Here is a 20069-nt window from a genome sequence, read left to right as displayed (position 1 = left end):
GATAGTAGTCAGGACTAACCTCTGACTTGAATTCAGGTGTTGGATAGAAACACATCTGGGTCATAAGCCAATTTGAAGGTTCCCCTGAAGGGGTGAGCTGTGGAATGAGTAGTGCTAAAGGCAAGGCAGTGAGTTAAGTTGCTGGAGAGCAAATCAAAAGAGATTTAACTTTGTGGTTTGAGCAAGCACATGGCATGTCTCCATTCAGAGGAGCACTGAGGAAGATCCCTGCGGAGGGTTATTTCGTTGCTTCATTCCTGAACTAGAGAAAGCAGTATTTGTCAACACATCTGGCATGACATAATAAACAACTAACAGAACAGGAATCTTGCTCTAAAGAGAGTTATCAGCTTGAAGAGAAGATTCAGTATTACTTGGAAGAGTGATGTAAGAAATGGTTGAGTGATTCTTCCCAGCGCTGGATTTTGGTCAGGTGCCTGGTTACATCTCAAGAATCTCTCCCCTGTTTTCTGAGTCCCTGCCCCAACAGACCCACAAAGCCTTGTGGCTTTCATTGCTGCAAATTTACACTGAGAAAGGCTAGTCTGTGGTATTTCAGAATCAGCCAGAAAGGTTGGAGTTGAATGTCTTAGTGATTTGATTATCTACCATTTTGGCTCATCAGCAGTAAGCTGAACAGCTTGGATGTTCTTTCTTAACAGAGCAAGAGTTCAGGACTGCAATTCAATCCAATGTTCATTTGATAGGGTAAAAACCAAGAATAAGATACTGGCCAAATGCTTGTTTAACACTGAGGAATTTAAGCTTTTAGATAAATTAGATTACATATCACTCTGATACAACCATGCAGTTTATACATATATACTCCTGTAGACTTAATTTCAGTAGTCTAATGACTTCAGTAGTCTAATGACTACAGCAGTCAATACAAATGATGTCTGAAGCCAAAGTTTAACTTCAGATCTTCACAGTACAGTATTTCCCTGTGAAATAAATATAGATAATTCTTTGTGAGATCTGATTCTACATCACTTTTACCTTTTACCTAAAGAAATATTGCTAATTCCCTAATTTTAGAAATAGGTTGCTTCTGATATTGTTGGGGGGGGACCCAAGGAAATATGTTTTCCTTAGTCCAAGAGATTTGAAAGGAGACTACACAGCTGCCAGTACCTGCTAATTATAGTATTTTTTGGATACCCTTCTCCCCACTCATCCCTGATCTTATATTTCTTTTCTAGGTGTCATTCTGAAAACATAAATCCTTATGCTCACATTATCAAAACTGTAATTCATTACTTTCCTAGTAGCTTTATATTATAGCCTCATCCTATCTCAGTATTTGAAATCAAATTGCATCCATTTCCTTGAAAAATGGAATTTTCAATACATTTCACGATCTATGAAGAAATACAACCAGGCATGTAATTACCCTTTATTCTTTCCTCCACAGGTTATTCCAAAGGACTATAAAACTATGACTGCTCTGGCAAAGGCCATCTCCAAGAATGTGCTCTTTGCTCATCTTGATGACAATGAACGAAGGTATGAGGTGCTTTATGATTTAAAGGAATATCTTGGTCTGAGGACAAGAAATTAAATTAAATTTTAACTCAGGAATTGAAACTACTCTCACTGATGCATTTGAGTCATACTAGGTGCACCCTCAAAAGCATTTATGGTATTATGAGAGAGGGTAAAATCACAAGCTAAAAAAGGACAAGAACAGGTGTTAGAATGTATTCAGACACATGTAAAATTTTCAAATAAACTGTGCCTGATGAACTTTATTCTATATTACTTAAAGAATTGGCTAAATCATTCTCAGAAGCATTTGTCATTACTTCTGAGAACTCAGGGAAGATAGGTCAAGTGCTGGAAGAGAGGGAAAGAAAAAGCATGATGTCTGTAAAGAGGTAAAAGAGAATTACAGGTAAATTATTTTGTTCTTTGAAAAACTGGGACAAAAAAATTATATTTAAGTACCTGAAGGAGACCAAGGAGTTCAGTTGCAGCCAATGTGACTTTTAAAAACTTGAAAATATCTTTCTAGAACTGAGTAGCAAGTTGTGTAGCTGGGAGAGACACAATGGAGGCCAAACAGCTTGACTTCTAGTCACGTTTTTGGCATTAATGTGTATGATGGTTTCATAAAAAAACAAGGGAAGCATTTCTTCAGTGAAACCACCATGAAGTCTTTGCAAAACTGATTGACTTGCCATACCAAGTAGCAGTTATCACTAGTCCATCATTCTAATGGAAAGATATATTGAAGCGTGGGAGGGGTTGGTCTGCTTTTCGTCATTATTGCCATTAGTGACCTTGGTGGAACAGACAATGAGTGTTGAGTTTTTAGATGACTTAAAGATGGAAAGGGCTGCTAAAACGTTTGGAGACATGAGTAGAATTCAGAGTCATGAATTATGCTGACAGGGTGAAGAAATGTTCTAGTAAAAGCAGGATGAATTGTCACTAAGTCAAGGGCAGAGAAGTATCCTTAGGCAGGGAGAACACCTTTATAACTATAAGACAGTTTTGCAGTTTTGGTAGTTCCTCGAAAAACTACGTGGAGCTTATTGTGACTCATCCTCTGAATAACAGTCATTAATGTCAAGCTATTTTGAAAATACTAATGTTTTACTGGAGTAAATAAACAGAACATACAAGACAAGTCCTGGTGTTGGAAAGATTTCCAACTGTAACACAGTGTCCAGTTTGGGCACTGAACTTCAAGAATAAACAGTGGGAGGAAGTTCATAGAAGGGTAGTGGGAACAATCACAGACCTAGATAACATCACTTCTGAAGGAAGAATGGGATTGGTTGCCCTGCAGAATAAATGTTGGGGCAGAGAGATGCAATAATAGCTTATAATTGTGTGTGAATAATAGTATATGAGGAATAAACTGCTGTGTGGGCCAGAGGGTAAAGAGTAACGGATTTAAAGTGCAGTAGGAGAGAGTCAAGTCAGATCCAAGAAGAGGTCCCTGAGTGCCTGGGTAGGTTGTGTAGTCTCCACCATCTGAGGCCATTAAGAACAGATTAGACTGTGGTCTGCCAGGAATGACATAAGCAGTGTCAGTCCTGCCTTGCAGCAGACACTGATGTGGGGAGGTCCTTGCCAACCCCACTTTTCTGTGCTTCTATGGTTAGAAAGAGCAAAAACTTTGTCTGTACTGACGCTTTTAGTTCTGGCACAGAACATCAGCAGCACAATCCTTTGCTGGGGCTACTCAAATCCTTGCAGTCAAAGCACGTTCCAGCTGTGCAAATTTTGCTCCTTCTTGCAGATGTTTACACAGTTTAATTACTTTGCAATCTTAATGGTACTGCGTTAACATGCAGATTTCTGGAGTAATTAGAAGAGGATTAACTTTGCACATTTCTTCTAGCTTTTTCTCCCACAGCAGAGAATTCTTGTACAGAACTGCTATAAATCCTTGATTATACTGTCAGCATGCTGACGTGACAGGCACTGAAAGGACAGGTTTTAGGGCTGGAAAAGGGACATTTCAGTAACGTTATCAAAGTAGAGTGAGACACAGAAACTGAAGGAAAAGTTTTTTTTCTTGCACTGTCCTGATTGTACATCATGATCATGTGGTTTCTCCTATCCGTTCCCTGTGTCCCTTTGCCTCTGTCAGGCAGACTGTCCTGTCATGGATATATGATAGGAGTGAAGGGATGTGCACAGACTCCCATGTTGCATTGTAGACTCTTTGCTTTTGCAGCCCTCCAGCTATAGCTTGACCAGGTGTATTCTGCCTCTGCTGTCAAAAGATTTAGAAACTTCTGGGTTCTGCACTGGAGCATATTCATCTCTATACCATCTCCCTGCTCGGGGATGTGTCGATGGGCTTCATTCAAGCCTCATGACAAGCACAGCAAGGTATTGCTGACATTGGGGAAAAAAAAAAAAGAAGGAACTCAGAGAAGGATGCATGCATTCTGCTCTGCAGGCAAGACTGCAGTGAACAAATAGGTTGTTCTCTTTTTGCATTTAACTGAGCTCACTCTTGACATCGTGCTCTATTGCCCTTGTCTGGTTGTGTTTGTCAAGCACGGAGAAGTCAGCAAGCTGGAGCATCCCATCGCCATCACTTCCAGTCTGCATCTTATTGATGCAGATTTGAAGTTCAGTCAAGCAAGTGGTATATGACTTTGTTTGGGCTCTGGGATTGGTGGAAAGCTAGGCGGGGTGATTTTGTTTTCTGTTCTGCAGTGGTGGTGTTGGTGTTTATTTTCCTCAGCGCTTTCTACACTGAAGACAGTGTCATTGTTTCATCTAATTTCATCTCTGGCCAAATGTGGGAGGTGTTCAGGTGTGGGAAGGATGGACTAGCAGGGCTTAATTCCTCATTTAGAATGGATGACTCTTCCGTTTTTCCTTCTGTGAAAAGATATTTATGTCAGTCTGCTCTATGGCTGTGCCACCCGGGTGACTGGTGTTGCACTTGCTGCTTGGCAGCTCTGAAGCTCCTTATGTCTGACATAAACCCTTATTCATAAAGGCAGAGTGTAGCATATTATCTCTGTGTCAGATATTCCATAGGAATGATTGATTGCATGAGAAGTCATGCTGAATTTAAGGTAAACAAGCATCTTTTAGCACTGGTGTCTGAAATATTTTTCTCCAAGTCTTATTTTATATCACATCTTTTCCTGTGCCATGCTTCAAACAGGGTTGCCATCTATGCCCTGCACACACACACAGAGTCTCTGGTGTAAAATGATACTGAAAAGTGCAATAAAAGGGAAACTGTAACTGCAACGGTACTAAAAGCAGCAGAGCTAGTTACCAACAACTTTTGCCAAACTGTTCAAAAGTTGCTAATATTATAAAGAACAGTGCAGCTCTGCAGAGTGATGTGGCAGTCCGCTGTTTTCCCATGGGACTTTTCCACTAACTTCAAGCAGATCTTGATTAAAGTCTGGAGTAAGGTCCTGGTTCTCTCAAAGCCAGTGGCAAAATGCCCATTATCTGAAGTGGGAATGGGCTTTTAACTGTAAAGGAGCTGCTGTTCTCATTTGCATAACCAGGAATGCATGGCTCTTTAATTGTGTTTCCACACATGTGCACCTGATGTATACTTTATGTGGTTCCTCCTTTTCCTAGAGCTGCCTTGTTACATGATCACTGACAGCAAGACCTCAGATTTACGTGGATGTATCACACATTCATTATCCAAACCTTTTCTTAATTGATGAGGAGTTAGCTGTAAAAAGTTAAAGCAATATCAAGGCTTCACAAGATTAATTTCTTATTGTGTTTTAATAGGTATAGGTATATTTAATGATTTGATTTTGACTGAGTAGTAAAATATTGTTCATATAACAAAAATACTGGACTATATTAAATTTTCTGGGAAATACTGACAGGCAGTGTAAATATTTATAAGCTGCAGGGGAAAAAGGGCTGTTAAGAAGGTGATGGGCTTAATTATGAACAAAACAGCTTAATGAGTTGCAGAGAACACATGGATGTGTATCAGTGAGCCTACCAGCCCAAACTGAGTTGCAGTCTGTCAGAGGAGCCTTATGTCATATGTGCATTGATGGAGTTTTCTTCCCTGGCTGGGAGGTGTGACAAAGCCCTTTCACTTCATTCCAGGTTTGGATGTCTTTACTCTGCAGTCAGGATGTGTTCAGTGCCTGGGTAGTGAAGCTTGGATGTGATAATGCTGTTCTATCACCTTTCAGGTCCCAAGGCATGCGTGCTTTAACTTCTCTCTCCTTCTCTCCCCCACCCCATGTGATGACAGAGGGTTTGTCCACATGTTCACATGGGGGTTCTGCCCTTTGTTCTCTGTTTATTCTGTGCTCTACTTCCTTTGTGACTCCACTCAAAAACTCTTGGAAGAGATGGCTCCAAAAGGGTTTTGTTAGGTGGGCAGTGGAGCATGTTGGTTAAAGCTCAGAGGTGACTGCAGCAAGAAGTTCTGGAAAAGCATAGTTCATACTGGTGTGCAAACATCCTGCAGAAGCTGTGGAGATGGTCACCAAGAGGACAGTTTTCCCAGGCAGAGAGTGTTCTGCCAGGGAACCAGCCTGGTCCTGGCTTGGTGCTCATCAAAGCCTTACATATGCACAGCCCTGCAAAACAGCTTGTGAAGGAGCTCCTTGCAGCACAGAACATCTTCTGATGCAGAAGACCAGGCTGTGCACCCAGAAGAATTAGCAATTGCTCTGCAGTCTGTTCAAGGATGAACTAGCCTTGAGAGAAAACGTCTGTGGAGCTGGACCTACAGCCAGGTAAGAGGCGTTCACCCTCCCCTCTGTTATACTGGGGAAAACTGAAATGTCTGTGAGGGACTTCTGCATTATAAATTCAACATTTTTATAGGTGATATTCTTTGCAAAAGTTTATCTTTAACGTCAGTTGAGGGCAGAGGCCATCTTGTTTCTCTGGTCTTCATTGCCCTTGTGATCCAAGAGGAAGTCCTAGCAAAAACAAAAAAAATTGAATAAAAGCCTTGATGATGGCATTTGTACCAAATAAAAAGACATCATAGTTGAAATTACAGTGCTTATTTCAGAAAGTGCATCTCTATCTTTGTGATGTCCCTCCAGAATGCTGGTAGGAAGTCACACATAACAACATTCCAGTGTTGTCCTCAGTGGCCTGTGCTAGAGATCCTGATGGCTGGATAAGGGGAAGAAGTTCCTCGCAGATCTTATCCCCCCTGGTTCAAATGTGATTTCACGATTCAGGTCCATTCTGCAGACCATTAAGAGTTTGCATAAACTTTCCCCCTTCTTTTGGGCAGTGACATCTGAGAGTTTTGCATGTGGGAGAGATCAGCCGGAGGCGGCACTGCTGCCCTCCCTGCTGCTCTGGCTCCGGCCAGGCAGGGAAGGATTTCTGTCTATGCAAAGATACAATTACACCCATAACTTGGCAGCATTTTATTTCCTCTCCCACTCTTGGATATCCAGCGGATTAACATCCTCTAAGGCCTCCTAGTTGTGAAATGGTGTATAAAGTCAAAATTGGTGACAAGGGGCCAGTCTGACTGACCTAATCTCTTCCAACCCAGCAGTGTAGCTACCACGATTTTTTATCATTCATCATGTAATGCTGGGATACAAGTACACCCACTTGGCTCTGCTGTGATGTTAAATAGTTAAGGGGAATCAAAAGGCAGAAATTGTTCGTTTTCCTTCTGTGGATAAAAATAAAAAGTATTTTTTCATCATTTCATTGACAGTATGCTCTGTCTGTACTGGACAGGGGCAGGCACTGAGAGGGGGCAGTGAGGAAGTTCAAAGGTGACCTGCTGTGGGAATGGAAGTTGGAACCAAAGCTGATGATTGTCGAGGAGGAGAAGGAAATATAACTGAAGCAGAACCAGTGGGGGAGAGAGCAGGACTGAGAGCAGCAGGAGTGAGTGTCTCTCCTGCTTTCAAGATGTCACCAGTGCCTGGCTGCTCTGCTGAGTCATGAGGCACATCTTTTGGGCCCTGTTCAGAAACTCAGTGGCCTCCTGACCACACGAAGAAGTAGAAAGGTTAAACACTCTCCATATCTGTATGTAAATGCTAAGTAAAACTTGTTCATCAAGAAGTAAAGAGGGTAGATAAATATTTAGCTAATGTCATCATTTTTAGAAGCATTTATTATTAATGTGCAGGCAGCTGTATTGCCTGCAACAGCTTTTAGAATACTTTTGTGTATTTTATTACTTGGATTAATAAATTTGTTTCTGTGAACAGTATACTGGTGTGAAATTGCTTTGGAAACAAGGATATTGTATTTAATGCTTTTACTAAAATGCTGAACTCTTATAAAGGTACAAAAAAGTACCAACAAATGAACTTGACAGGAGATAAAACTGCTGTATTTATTCCAGCAGCACACAGTGTTGCATTTACTCTTGTGTGTTTCCTGCATGGCAAATGTAGGAGAATAAAGGGTGTTTTTTATTATCTGTGCCTGTTGGGGCCCAGATGTAAAGGTGAACATTGGCACTCATGCTTCGTGTGCAGGCCAACCAAGACTTTGCTTCAAGCAAAAATTCTTATGCTTTTCCCAGCATCCTCCCAAACATTGTGGAAGGCATATGCTGCTGTGATACTGTAGGTAAAATTGGAGACAAGTTGCAGATCCCATCATCTTACTGCTCCTGTTTCAGAAAAAAATGTTCTGTTACCTTCTTACCAAGTGTGTTTTAAGTAACCTGTGTGCTGCAGTTTAGGCAGTTTTATAAGCCATGATCCGTGGCAAAGTGGAGTCCTGTAGGGACTTACTGGGTGTAAACATAACACTATTTGGAAGACATTCATTCCCAAATTAAGACTTCTTCAGCATCAAGATGCAATAGTGTTCTTAAAATGTATTAAGAGCTGCCACAAAGGGGAAATGAGTTATCATGTATCTCTGTCCCCTGAATACAAAACATCAGAATTAAGTTTAAATCATAAAAGAGGATGATTTACCACGTGTATGTAAACTATACACGTGGTAATAATTTCCAGGGGTAAGGATACTTGAATAGATTGCAGGATCCAGAATTGTTAAGAACAGATTAGGCAAATCTCTTTGAACATAATTTTGTTTCTCCTGTGTTTGGATGGGAGAAGCTTCTTAGCTGTCTCTACTTTTTTTTAATTCATGGATCTCTTGGAGTAGTGGGAAACTCTTTCACTGTGCATATTTGTTTTCTCTTTTTATTTATTTATTTATTTGTTTATTTGAAGGGTTATTGTTATTTTGTTCATCTTCTGTTTTCTCAGCTGGATGAATTCTCCACATCTTCCTTTGCAGACCAGGTTCCTCAGACTCCTGATCATTTTTATTGTTCTCAACTCTCTCTAATTGTTCCATGTCTTTCTTGTTTCTTTAAATTTTTCCCAGCAGTGAGATATTTTTGACTCCTACTTAGCATGTGATCACTGGAATCACTGGATCCTTTCCTGCAGAAATACTCCCTTGGCAGTGAATCTTCAGCTTGTATTTATGTTGTTGGTCACCCCTATACTAATACACTTAGCTGTCGTGTCTTTACTGAAAATATATCTATTTTCTCAGACTATTTTTTCAGTGTGTAATAATTTTACATCCTGATGTTTTTTGAAGTGCTTGCAGATCCTTTGCAGTGAAGTATTGTCTTCGAATTCAGAAAACACACTCTCTATCTGGGTCAGTGATGACTTGGGTGGGTTTTTTTCAGTACAGGCATAATTTATCATGAGAAAAATGGTTTTCTGTAGCTAACAGATGAATTTTAGTTGTTGTCCATTGATCTTGTATTAAAATCTTCTTGAAACTTCTGGTGATTAGCGAATTTCAAGGACATTATTATTCCTATAAGCTTTATTCACTTCTGCATAATACCATGTTTTATTAAAGCACTGGCTGCAGGCCAGCTGGAAAGCCTCATATATGTGGAAGAAACCTAAGACGGCACCATTCAGGAGCAAGATATTTTAGAAACAGGATGCCACAGCTATGACATATTCATTACACATCCTGTGTTTTCCTTGCATTTGTAACTTAACTCTTTTGTTAAAAAACAAACACGGATTTAGCTTCTGCCCATGCCTCATATATGCCTACAGTGTGCAGAGCAGTGCAAGAAAAATTCCCTTCCCATGATGCTGCACTAGTATTTCTGTATCTTCAAGAGTCCATGTTGTGGCAACATGGATGTTAAGGGGGGATGAGAAGATGAGAGATGAAAAGATGAAAGATGAGAAGTAAGAATAAGAGATGAGAGAGAAATTGCATAGTGAGGCATGAAGAGTGGGAGTGAAGGGCTTTGTTGAGTCCATAACAGGCCTTCCTTGGGTTATATATATTAGGAGTTTTTGTGAACAGGGTTGGACAGGTTTCTTCCCACTCCTTTTTGGGAGTAGCAAAAGAGAGAGGAGATGCAGCATCATCCCAATGCACACAGTGCAGATGCATCCTGTGAAGGTTTGTAAGGGTGTGAATGCCTCACCTGTGCTGGAATTCCAGCAGGTGGTCAGCAGAGAGTGGTAGCTTGGGGGCAGAAGAGGTGTGAATGTACAAGTTATATTCACATGTAACAGGTTTGTTACTGAAGAAAGTGGTGCAAAACCTCACTGTTTGGGGGATTTTTTTCTGATCCTCAGTCCTATTGGATGACAGGACTGTGAATTCTACTTGTAAGCAACCAAAAAAAGAGGAAACTCAAATCAACCAAGGCAACCTAAACAAAACTTTCCTTCTTTGGGTAACAAGGTATTTTCCAGGTAAACTTCCTGGCAATCCAGCTTTTCTTTGTGCCTTTTATGCCTTGTTTATGGCCTTGGTTCCTCATGGTATTTAAAAATGCTTGTTTGACTGTGAGTTGTTCCATTGACTTGCTATGGATGTCAAAGGAACTATTCATGTGTTCAAATGGAAGCACATTCAGTCCTGCTGAATTGGAGCTTGCCAATGAGGAATACTGCTTAAACTAGAAAAAGTTATGGATTTTGGAGACAAGAATCATCTGGCAGCACAGATGGAAATGAATCCAGGTAGAATTGCCCAGCCGCTTGGAAAATAAACGATCCAATTCTCCGTTGAAGGATTAGCTATGAATTTAGCACTGACTTTATTTTCCAGTACATCCATCTCATTTATCCAAGAATTATTGTCTTTAATTACCATTGTGGTGCCTGCAGGCAGCAGTCTTTAAATTAGTTATGTGAAGTTCTGCTCTCAGCAGTCATCAGGAGATTGTATCTGCTTTGGTATCAATCCCCTTACAACAGCTTGACAGCATCAGACTCTGTGCTAGGGATGTGCTTTTTGTGATGTCACTATTTGGCCTGGTGGGTAGGTTAGTCTCTTAAACAAAACTAAAAGCACACACATTTGGTATTAGTGGATATTTTTATCTGGAGAAACAAATACTGTCAGTTTGTAGCTTTTCAGAGGTTGTGATTCACCCCCAGTGTTTTGTTAGACAGTTTATATTCTTCATCACAAATACTGGCGGCGCCATGCCTAATGGTGGTTATTTTTAATTCTGCATAAAGCACTGGTTTACATATGGGCAGTATGTCACCCATTCTGAAAAACAGAGTTAAAGCAGAGAAGTTATTTGCATAAATCCTTTTTAGATCTAGAAAAAACAGCCTGAGGCAAATAGTACTCATGCATGCTCATGAAAAAATCTTGAGTCTAAACTTATCTCTCTCTCTATAAAATAGAAAAATTATAACTACTGCTGAATTTAACAGGCCTTGTAAAATTTTTCTACCACTGCCATATATGTGACCGTGCCTTTGTGCGCTTCTTTACACAACAATTAGCTGGCAGTGGTTCTGAAAATACATTACTCAATGCTAAGGCTTTGCAGAATTAAACACAAAGGTTGAATAAAAGAACATCCCCTCTTCTCAGCAAGTCTTTGTCTTCTGCATTGGAGCAGCTGGAAGCAGTAATTTGTCTTTGTGCGTGGACGAACAAGGGTTTATTTCAACTACAGCTCTTTAAAATGCTGCTTCCTTTCTTTTTGCCCCCAGAAGGGTTGTAGGTAACCTGTCAACAGTTACTCCTACTCTAATAAGTCTTCATTAAGTGACTGATTCTGCAGCCTTGCATGGCTTTGAAAGCCTACGAGTCTTCGAGTGGGGGTATTACCGGTACCGGTACTGGAGGATCAACTCTGTGATTAAGCTGCTTAGTTATGCATTTAGGAGAGGATGTTCAAAGAGCTTAAAGGAACTAGATATTCATGTTGATTGATATATAGTGGGAAGTGAATGTTTAACTCCTCTAAGGTTCTCTGGAAAATCCCCACCTTATGTTCTGGATGGTTAGACCTGTGCATTTCCATTATGAGATGACATCTGCTTAGTAACACTGTGTTTGGAAAGACAGAAAGAAACTGACCTTCAAACAAAAAATATTCTATAATACTATGAGATTTAGTGGTGGTTTTTTTCTACATAGAAAGAGTGGATTCAGCTCAACAACCAGATGAAATTTCTCTGTCATTCCAGTGCACTTAATGGAAATACCAAGCGTAAGTTATTTGACTGTTAAGCTGCTAACTCTCTCCTAATGATAAAAAACCTGACAAACCCAAACAATGATTTAGTTCTTGTTTTACAAGTTCCTTACTAAAGACTTTGACCTGAAGTACATCGCATCTTGTGAGGTAACAGCTGGTCTATCATTGTCTTTGGAGAAAAGTAACAGTTGCTAAGATTTCAGGAAACAAAGATGGTCTTTGAATCAACTGGAACAGCTGTAAGAGACTGACACACCATGCACTGTCAGCTGCTAAATTCAGATATTCACACTGCCCGAAATGGGATACTTTCACCCTTTGGCACCACCAGATTCCTTTTCTCTCTCTTTTTCTTTTTTTAAAAAGGCAGAAAAAGAAATTGGGTTTTCAGTTTGCCTTTTGCGCCCAGAAAAAAAGCAAACTCCCAAACTATCACTTTCTTTGTAGGGATTTTATTTTTTATATTTATTCAACTTCAGATTTATAAGTCACCCAAAGACATGCTTGCTGACAGCTGAAATTTGCATTAGAAAAGTATAATGTGCTTCTCTGTGTGGTGCATTAAAAAGAAAATATAATAGTGCATATCCAAAAAACAGCATCAGATGCTATTTTAAGGCAATCAGCATCTTCCCAGTTTTGTCTGTGGAGACTGTATTTAGTTTAACAAAGCAGAATGAAGGTGAATTTATCATATCTAAGAGGGAAAGATAAATGATAGCAACAGTCTCTTTAACAGACAGAGGCATGTGAGATCCAAAAGCTGGTGGCTGAAGTTGGGCACATTCAGACTGGAAAAGTTTAGTTTTTCTTTTTAGAGTAATCAGGGAACTGATCCATAATTTAAATTAGCTTGGGATGTGGCAGATTTTTCCATAGCTTGAAACCTTCAGATCGAACTTGGCTCTCTGCTTTTTCTGGTTCTTGCAGCACTTTCTGAAGTGCTCCAGAATATTGTGGGCTTATTTTCAAAGATGGCAAAATGTGATGACATGAAAATTTATTTCACTTAATGAAGAGTCAGCAGCCATCTCTTGTGAACAAAACACTTGTATGGCTTCGGTACCCCTGAAAGCCAAGCTCTTGCACTTGGAGCCCGACTGATTCTTGGAAGCCTGAAATAGGCACAGGCTGGGACTCTTGCTAGACTATTGTTTTAGTTCAGTTACAAAGGATGGGGTATTATTTAGGAGGCTCTGAGCTCTTGTAGCCTGTGTTAGATGGTATCAGGAAAGCTGTGCACAGCGTGGCTGATCTTGCTGCTGATGGAGAAGGTGAAGCACCCAGCGAGTGGTACCCTGAGCCCTCTGCACTGCTGGTCAGACAATGAGACTGGTGTCTCAGCACTGAACACTCTGTTTTCTTGCCAAAAGAGCCATGCTGGCTCAAAATTTGTTCCTGAGTGATTTACTTCAGTATTCCCGAGCAGTGCATAGTGATGACTTCTTATAAAAACTCTTTCACTGATCACATCTAACCTACTTTCTTTTATCCTGTGCTGCTGATCCTGCACCATCTGAGTAACTAAAAGATTGGCAATTATCATCACTGTTTGCAGAGTAAAGTTTAGTTTATTCTTCTCTTTGTGGATATGACTGTGTGAAAGAAATAGATTTACACCATAACCCCAGAGGATTTGAAAGTTCCTTGCTCATGTGAATTAATGTCCCAGAGTAAGGGCTGAGACATAAATTGAATAATTTTCCAGATGTGATAATTGAGGTAAGCAGAATAAACTGCTCAGTCTAGAGCTTTAATTCTTATTATTGGGAAAGCACTTTACTGTCCTGATAGTCTGTTTTATATTTACAGTTAGTACAAGGTCCACATAAAGGCTACACCTCCTGATATCCCTCTCTGCATTTGCAATGAAAGACCAAGTCTGCTGTCATTAAGCCAAATTCCACCTCTGCTTTCCACATCTTTGTATTTTTCATCTGTCTGATATTCTGAGAGGCATATTTGTCATGAAAAGCCAGGGAGAAACAAGGGAAACAAAACAACACATTTAAATATATTCTGAATTTAACTTTGTCTTATTTTATTCTTTGTTGAAAGGATATGTAAGGAGACTTTGCTGCTACCTTTGAAATGCTTGCTCTTCTTTTCCCTAGCTGAGGCACATCATTATCTTATGAGGTGAATGGGAATTACTTTTCAGTATCCAGAAATAGACTTTGGCCTTTTGGCACCCTAATAATTCCCAGAACAGCCAACTGAACCTTCACCACGATAGACTGGATTTGCTATATTAAAATATTTTAGTGCTGCCCTGATTTCAAGTCCTGACAGTTTCATCACTGCAGTTGACCCATGTTCCTCATACAGCTGCTTTCTGCAATGTGGTTACAACATCAGTGCAGATTTTCCTTTGCTTTTAGAAACGTGGTTTAAAACAGTGAAAAGTTGTGTTTCTTCCAAGTTTACCTACTGTTCTTTAATGGTATGTCATGTATCCCGTTTCTTCTCTTATTTATTAAATCCTGTGCTTTGACTAGAACTTGTTTCCAAGAATATTAAATTATTATTCTATTATTAGAGCACAAGGTTTGATTTCTTGACAGGCTGACAAGAGCTCTGCAACACTTTGCAGGAACAGCCCTTCCTAATAAAAACTGCCCTCAGCAGCGTCAGTCAGTTTACCCTGGTACTGAAATACAGTTGAAATAAAGCTGCTCAGTTGCTTGGGCAGTGTGTTGTGGCATCTGGGACTTAATGCTCTCCTTTTCACAGTCCCCCCACCCTCTGATACAGACAGTCATCTTCAGAGCAGCAGCTACCAACACACGTCTCTTTAATGCCTGATCCCTTACATACACGTCCTAATTGTGTTCTGCATAAATTCCAACATCTGTCAAGTTTCTTGGCCATCATACAGCATATTAATATAGGCTCGTGGTCATCTGTCTTCTGCCATTTGTTGGTACTAAGTAAACTGCATTTAGCCTAGAAAGACAATAAACCTACTAATTTGGTGCACCTTGGGATCTTCCTTATGTTGTAGGGCTTTTTTTATTCAGGCTTCAGAGTGTTTTCATTTACTCTGCTCTTTGGCTCTTAGACTTCCTTCCTCTTCTGGTTTAGGATTTTAACCAAATTCAGCACTCAAAATCACTTAACATGCTCAGTGTAGGCTCTTTTTAATTACCTGGACTATATATCACTATGTCAGAAAATTTAGATTTATTTTCCAGCAGCTTCCTATGAAAACAGTTGCCTTACAAATACAGTTATTGTGAATGTGAATGATGTGGTTTTAGAACAGTTTCATTTTCAAAGGGTGCTTTCATGGAAAACAAGGTTAAGTTGTGTGGGAACAACGGAGATTCTGCAAACAGCTCTAATAGGTAGTTCCTTTCTTCCTTCCAAGACTTAAGTGTTAGGAATCAGATTAGAGCACCAGAGATACAAGGAAGAAAAGAAAATACAGAGTGATACTGTTCTCAGGCTCGAGAACCGTGTTCTTAAAGCCCAGGGGGGAGATGATGAACAATTCATGCGAAGGTTGCGTTGAGGTTATTTCTGCTAGGGCTCTCCACATCTCTTGTTTATGTCTTTTATTTGTTTTGTTGCTCTGTTCCGGTGCCGTAGTGACACCCTCTGGTAATGGCAGGATAGTTTCATTGCCATTAGGGAGCTCTTCAGCAGTCAGGGAGCAACCTCATGGGAAAGGCACGGGCGTGCCATGTCCTTCCTTCCCTCAGAGCTGGTTTGGCTCAAGATTAAAATTCACACATGTGAAGTTAAAATTAATGCACATGATGGCTAATTGATACAAATTAAAGTACCATGTAATAAATGACAGTGGGCGGCTTTTCTTCTGGTGAGGAGCTTGAAAAGTCTCCCTTTGTACTAAAACTGATTTGTTTGCATCAACTCTAAAGCACATTCTTCTCTTCTGGAGTGCAAAGCCCTACTGTTGATGGGTGTGGCTCACACCAGAACAGAGTTGACTCAGTGATCCTTTATACCTGTGAAATAACACTGGTTTATAAAGATGGAAAAGCTCCTCAGAGTTTTCAGCCTCCTGTTAATTTTGTATTTTGCATTGGTAATGCTTTTATTTGTGCTGTCCTTCATGATGGGTCACAAAATGCAAAGTTCTCACAGTTGACATTTTTTATAGGCAGTATAGAGAGAAAAACCAGGGAGCTATTGAGGTGGTTGGAGCAGCAAAGTAGGGTGGCTGAGGCTTGGAGAAAGGCATTAAGGTGCCCAAGTTCTATTAAAATCAAGGTGTGGGAGAACACTTAACATTTTTTGTCGTATCTAGATCTATGTCTCATTTGGATAAGCAACTTTGTGCATGTCTGCAGGGCAAGCTGGTAGTACAGAACTACCTAAATGGTTGGGTTTGGGCAAAGCAATTGCCTGGCTGCAGCAGCACAAGGATCCCTGCCAGGCACCTCACTGAGCTTCTCAGCAGCCTGAATTAGCCCAGAAACAGATGTTTGTGCTGCTGGACTCAAGAAAAGTTGAAGACTTGTTAGAGAAACCTCCATGGATAAATGGGGAGTGGAGGTTCTGAGATGAAAACCTGAAGTCCTATTGATTGCTCTGACCCATAAGGGCTTTTATTGACCTGCTTGGAATGAGCCCTCCCCAGTCCCATAGCAGCAACCGAGCTGTCCTGGACTGATTCTGGGGACTCTGATTTTGGGCACAGGGACTTCTCAGCATCATGAGGAAATACGAAGGTCTGGCTCAGCTTCTCAAAGCAGCTGTGGTTGTATCTGCCACCTGGGGTCACTGTGATCAAGGTTATTAAAAAGCAGAGGTATGAAAGTAACAAAGAAAATATAAGCAGTAACAAATGTACTTTCCAACCCTAACCCCTGGAGGCTAAAATTGAGATTGCCACAAGTATACAAATTAGTTGAAGTTTTTATTGTGTGTGAAAAGATGAAGCCCTATGCTTCAGTGTGTAAACAGAAATCTGCTTTAACAGGGCAGGGATTTGTATAAAGCAAGACATGAACTACCACAAGAAAAGTGTTATCTCTTGTAGAATTTTCTTACTGCATTTTGTCTTAGCTCTTCTACCTGTTGGCTCCTACAGTGTGTTACGACTGACTTTGAAGATCCTTTTAGCAGTGTAGTTTTGTGGCTGCAAAATCTTCAGTGGTCTTGATGCTGATCTTGTTTAACACTGGAATTGCTGCACATATCTCAGTGGCTGTTCATATTATTTACACATGTGAGATTATAGGTGAGTCTAACAGATATTTTGAATCTGCACCCATCCTATAGAATTTCTTAAGTGTGCTGTTAATGAAACCTTTGTCTCAGCTAACCCCACATGATATATTATGTACCAGCAGTACTTCTTAAAAGCACTTTAGCCGAATTTTCAAGCTGGCTAGGCTTAAAGTTGTCAAAATCGTATGTATTTATGTTAAAACTCTTCAGAATACTGTGTGGATGTAAATCTTTTTGTGGAGGTGCTGCATTGTGAGAGAGAAAAGGCACTTTGTGTGCTGGGAAAAGAACAGCTCCAGAGGATGCAAATGCTACTTCAAACCTCATTTATTGTCAGAGCAGCACTGCAGCGTGTGAGCTGCTTGGAAGCTGGACATCCCTGGTGCTCTTTGAGAGCTGTCTCTAACAGCAGCTGCAAAATTGCTGCCTCATAGTCTGAAAGAGAAAGTCAAAGCTAAAGCAGTAAGACATACTACTCTATTCTGTTCACAAATCCTTTTATAAAGGCCTGTAGGTACCCAGAGAACAGACTTCTGCTGCTGCACCTGCCACTGGGTGGCCTCCATTGGAGCTGAAGGAGATAACATACATCTATGTAGTACATCTTTTTCTTTTTTTCTTAGCTAAATATTGCTGAAGCTTCTAGACAATGGGACTGTACAAGACATTGCATGGAATTCAGCCTGTTCTTTAGGATGAAAAATTGGTAAATCAATATTTTGAACCTTTTTTGTCCTTACTAATTGGAATCAGGTATATCATAGAATCACAGAATGGTTGGAAGGGGCCTCAAATACCATTTGGTTCCAATCTCCTGCCATGGGCAGGGATACCTTCCACTAGACCAGGTTGCTCCATGCCCCATCCAACCTGGCCTTGAACACTTCCAGGGATGGGACAACCACAATTTCTCTGGGCAACCTGTGTCAGTGCCTCAAACCCCTCAGAGGAAAGAATTTCCATGTAATTTACTTATAATTGTATAATTTCCTTAATGCTTTTGTTGACATATCTATGCATTCGATTAGATCAGAAGTACTTCAGTTACAGGTATAGTTGAAGGAGAATGGGATTGAAAAAACAGTAGTAGTGCTTATAGTAGGGTTTCTTCATAGCTCTTTGCAAGTGGAAAACATCCATTCTTTGCAATTCTGAAGGGCTATAGGGTCAGAATGGCCTTACTCCTCTGCCTTTTCAAATGAACTTTGCATCACTGGCACCACCTCTAAATGAAATTATTTAGCATCTTTTATAATTACATGATCTTTAAAGCATCTCTCAGAACCACATTTTAGTCCTATTATAGTCAGTGTTCTTTGGAGTAATTAATTATGTATATCATCACGGGGTCAGAATCAGAACATTATGTTTTCATCTCTTGTAGTGAGATAGCTCCTTGTACATCCCATCATGCTGCTGTACACATAATTAGTACTATATGAAGAATATAAATTAACATGTTAGTTTTGATGGGAATGTTGATGAGCTTGGAAAGGCGTCATTAATATGCTCAATAGTGCAAAATAATACTTCTGATTTTAGCTTCCCTTGCTTTTCCTTTCAACTGGTTAAGCTAAAAATATGGCACATCTGCTTTCCCTTTACACATGTGAAAATGTGTGGAATGCGAAGTAGGAGAGAGAACAGCAACCCTTTGGGTGAGAAAACGTGAGGTTCAGTGCTGAGACACCAGTCCCTGTCTCATCAGGGGAGCAGGGCTGAGGGAGGGCTCGGGGTACCACTTGTTGCTGCAGGGATGGAAGGGCCTCCTGGCACAGCACTGCAGCATCACCACAGCTGCACACAGCAGGGTGGGTTCTGTTACTGGCTGAGCAGAGTCAAGATGAACTGCTGGCTCCACTTGGAGATGCCACTGCACTTCTTCCTTCTCTAAGGCCTATGTAGTTTTAAGCACTGTTGAACTCCTCCAGTCCCTTGAACACACGTGGTTTAGTCCTCGGTTAACTGCTGCTAATGGATCAGATAGAAGATTTAGACAGAAGTAGAAGATCCTTATGGATGTAAATCAATACTTATTAATGACATCTAACTATGTTAAGTCTCAGGACAAAGGAGAATCCAGCTATAGGATCTGATCTGCAGCTTGATACAAACTCTGTGCAGAAGACCAGTAGAAAGGATGAATAGCAGCAAAAAGCAAGGCGCTGGAAAGCTTTGTGCAGTATATTTATTTTAATAATAGTTGACTCTTAAAAGGTCTTCTTTGCCTGTTGTGCTCTGGGCTTTTTATTAAGAAGGGTAAGTAACCATTATCCATATTGACCACTTTTTGGATATCCATTGCTATTGTGGTTGATGAATAAAATTAGGAAGTGAGTGTCTGATCCTGAAAGTGGATTTCTGCAAAGCTTGTGGAAACTGGAGGAGCTCAGTGGACATCAGTGGGAGCTGCTACGGGAAGGAGGATTAATCGATATTAAACTGGCGGCCAAAGTAAAGGAGCTGTCAACTGGGAGCAAAACAACAGGAAATATTGGTAGGAGAGAATTAAACTGTGCTCTTAGATAGCTCTTTTGTAAAACTGATTCAGTCAGAAAGTGGCTAATTAGTTTTTACAAATTCTGGCAGTGGTTTAAACTTGTCTGCCTTTCATAGTTACTTGAAGTCTCACATAGAGTATATTTCAAATGTGTTTATTAATGTTTTCTCATTACTGGAGTCTGCTTTTTCCTTTCCTTTCCTTTTTTTTTTTTTTTAGTTGATTTAGTATGCAGGAGAATAATATTGGATCGGTGCAAAATTGCTTAGATTGCAACTGTATGAATTTAAACCCAGTATATTTTCCTAATCGTCATTTTTGAAAGTTTCCATTTTTTCTTTTAGTTTTCTTAGTGGTTTTTAGTTCTTTGCTCCCAGATTCAGCCTCTTGGTAGTGACCCAGCTTTCCAGTCACACAGGCATGAAAAATCAGCATAATTAA

At 40.2% G+C, this 20069-nt stretch overlaps 1 protein-coding gene across 2 annotated transcripts in view; it reads left to right on the top strand.

Annotated features, from left to right (window-relative positions):
- The window catches only part of PRKAR1B (protein kinase cAMP-dependent type I regulatory subunit beta), a 93980-nt gene that overhangs the window by 12507 nt on the left and 61404 nt on the right, over window positions 1–20069 (top strand). For both annotated transcript variants that reach the window (XM_064673085.1, XM_064673084.1), the window contains exon 4: window positions 1415–1506. In XM_064673085.1, the coding sequence (XP_064529155.1) occupies window positions 1415–1506 (92 nt within the window). The remainder of the gene's footprint in view (window positions 1–1414; window positions 1507–20069) is intronic.

Source organism: Pseudopipra pipra, chromosome 16 (genome assembly GCF_036250125.1).
Source record: "Pseudopipra pipra isolate bDixPip1 chromosome 16, bDixPip1.hap1, whole genome shotgun sequence".
NCBI classification, from domain to species: domain Eukaryota; kingdom Metazoa; phylum Chordata; class Aves; order Passeriformes; family Pipridae; genus Pseudopipra; species Pseudopipra pipra.
The sequence above is the reverse complement of the archived record's forward strand: the minus strand, read 5'-3'. Positions and strand labels throughout refer to the sequence as shown.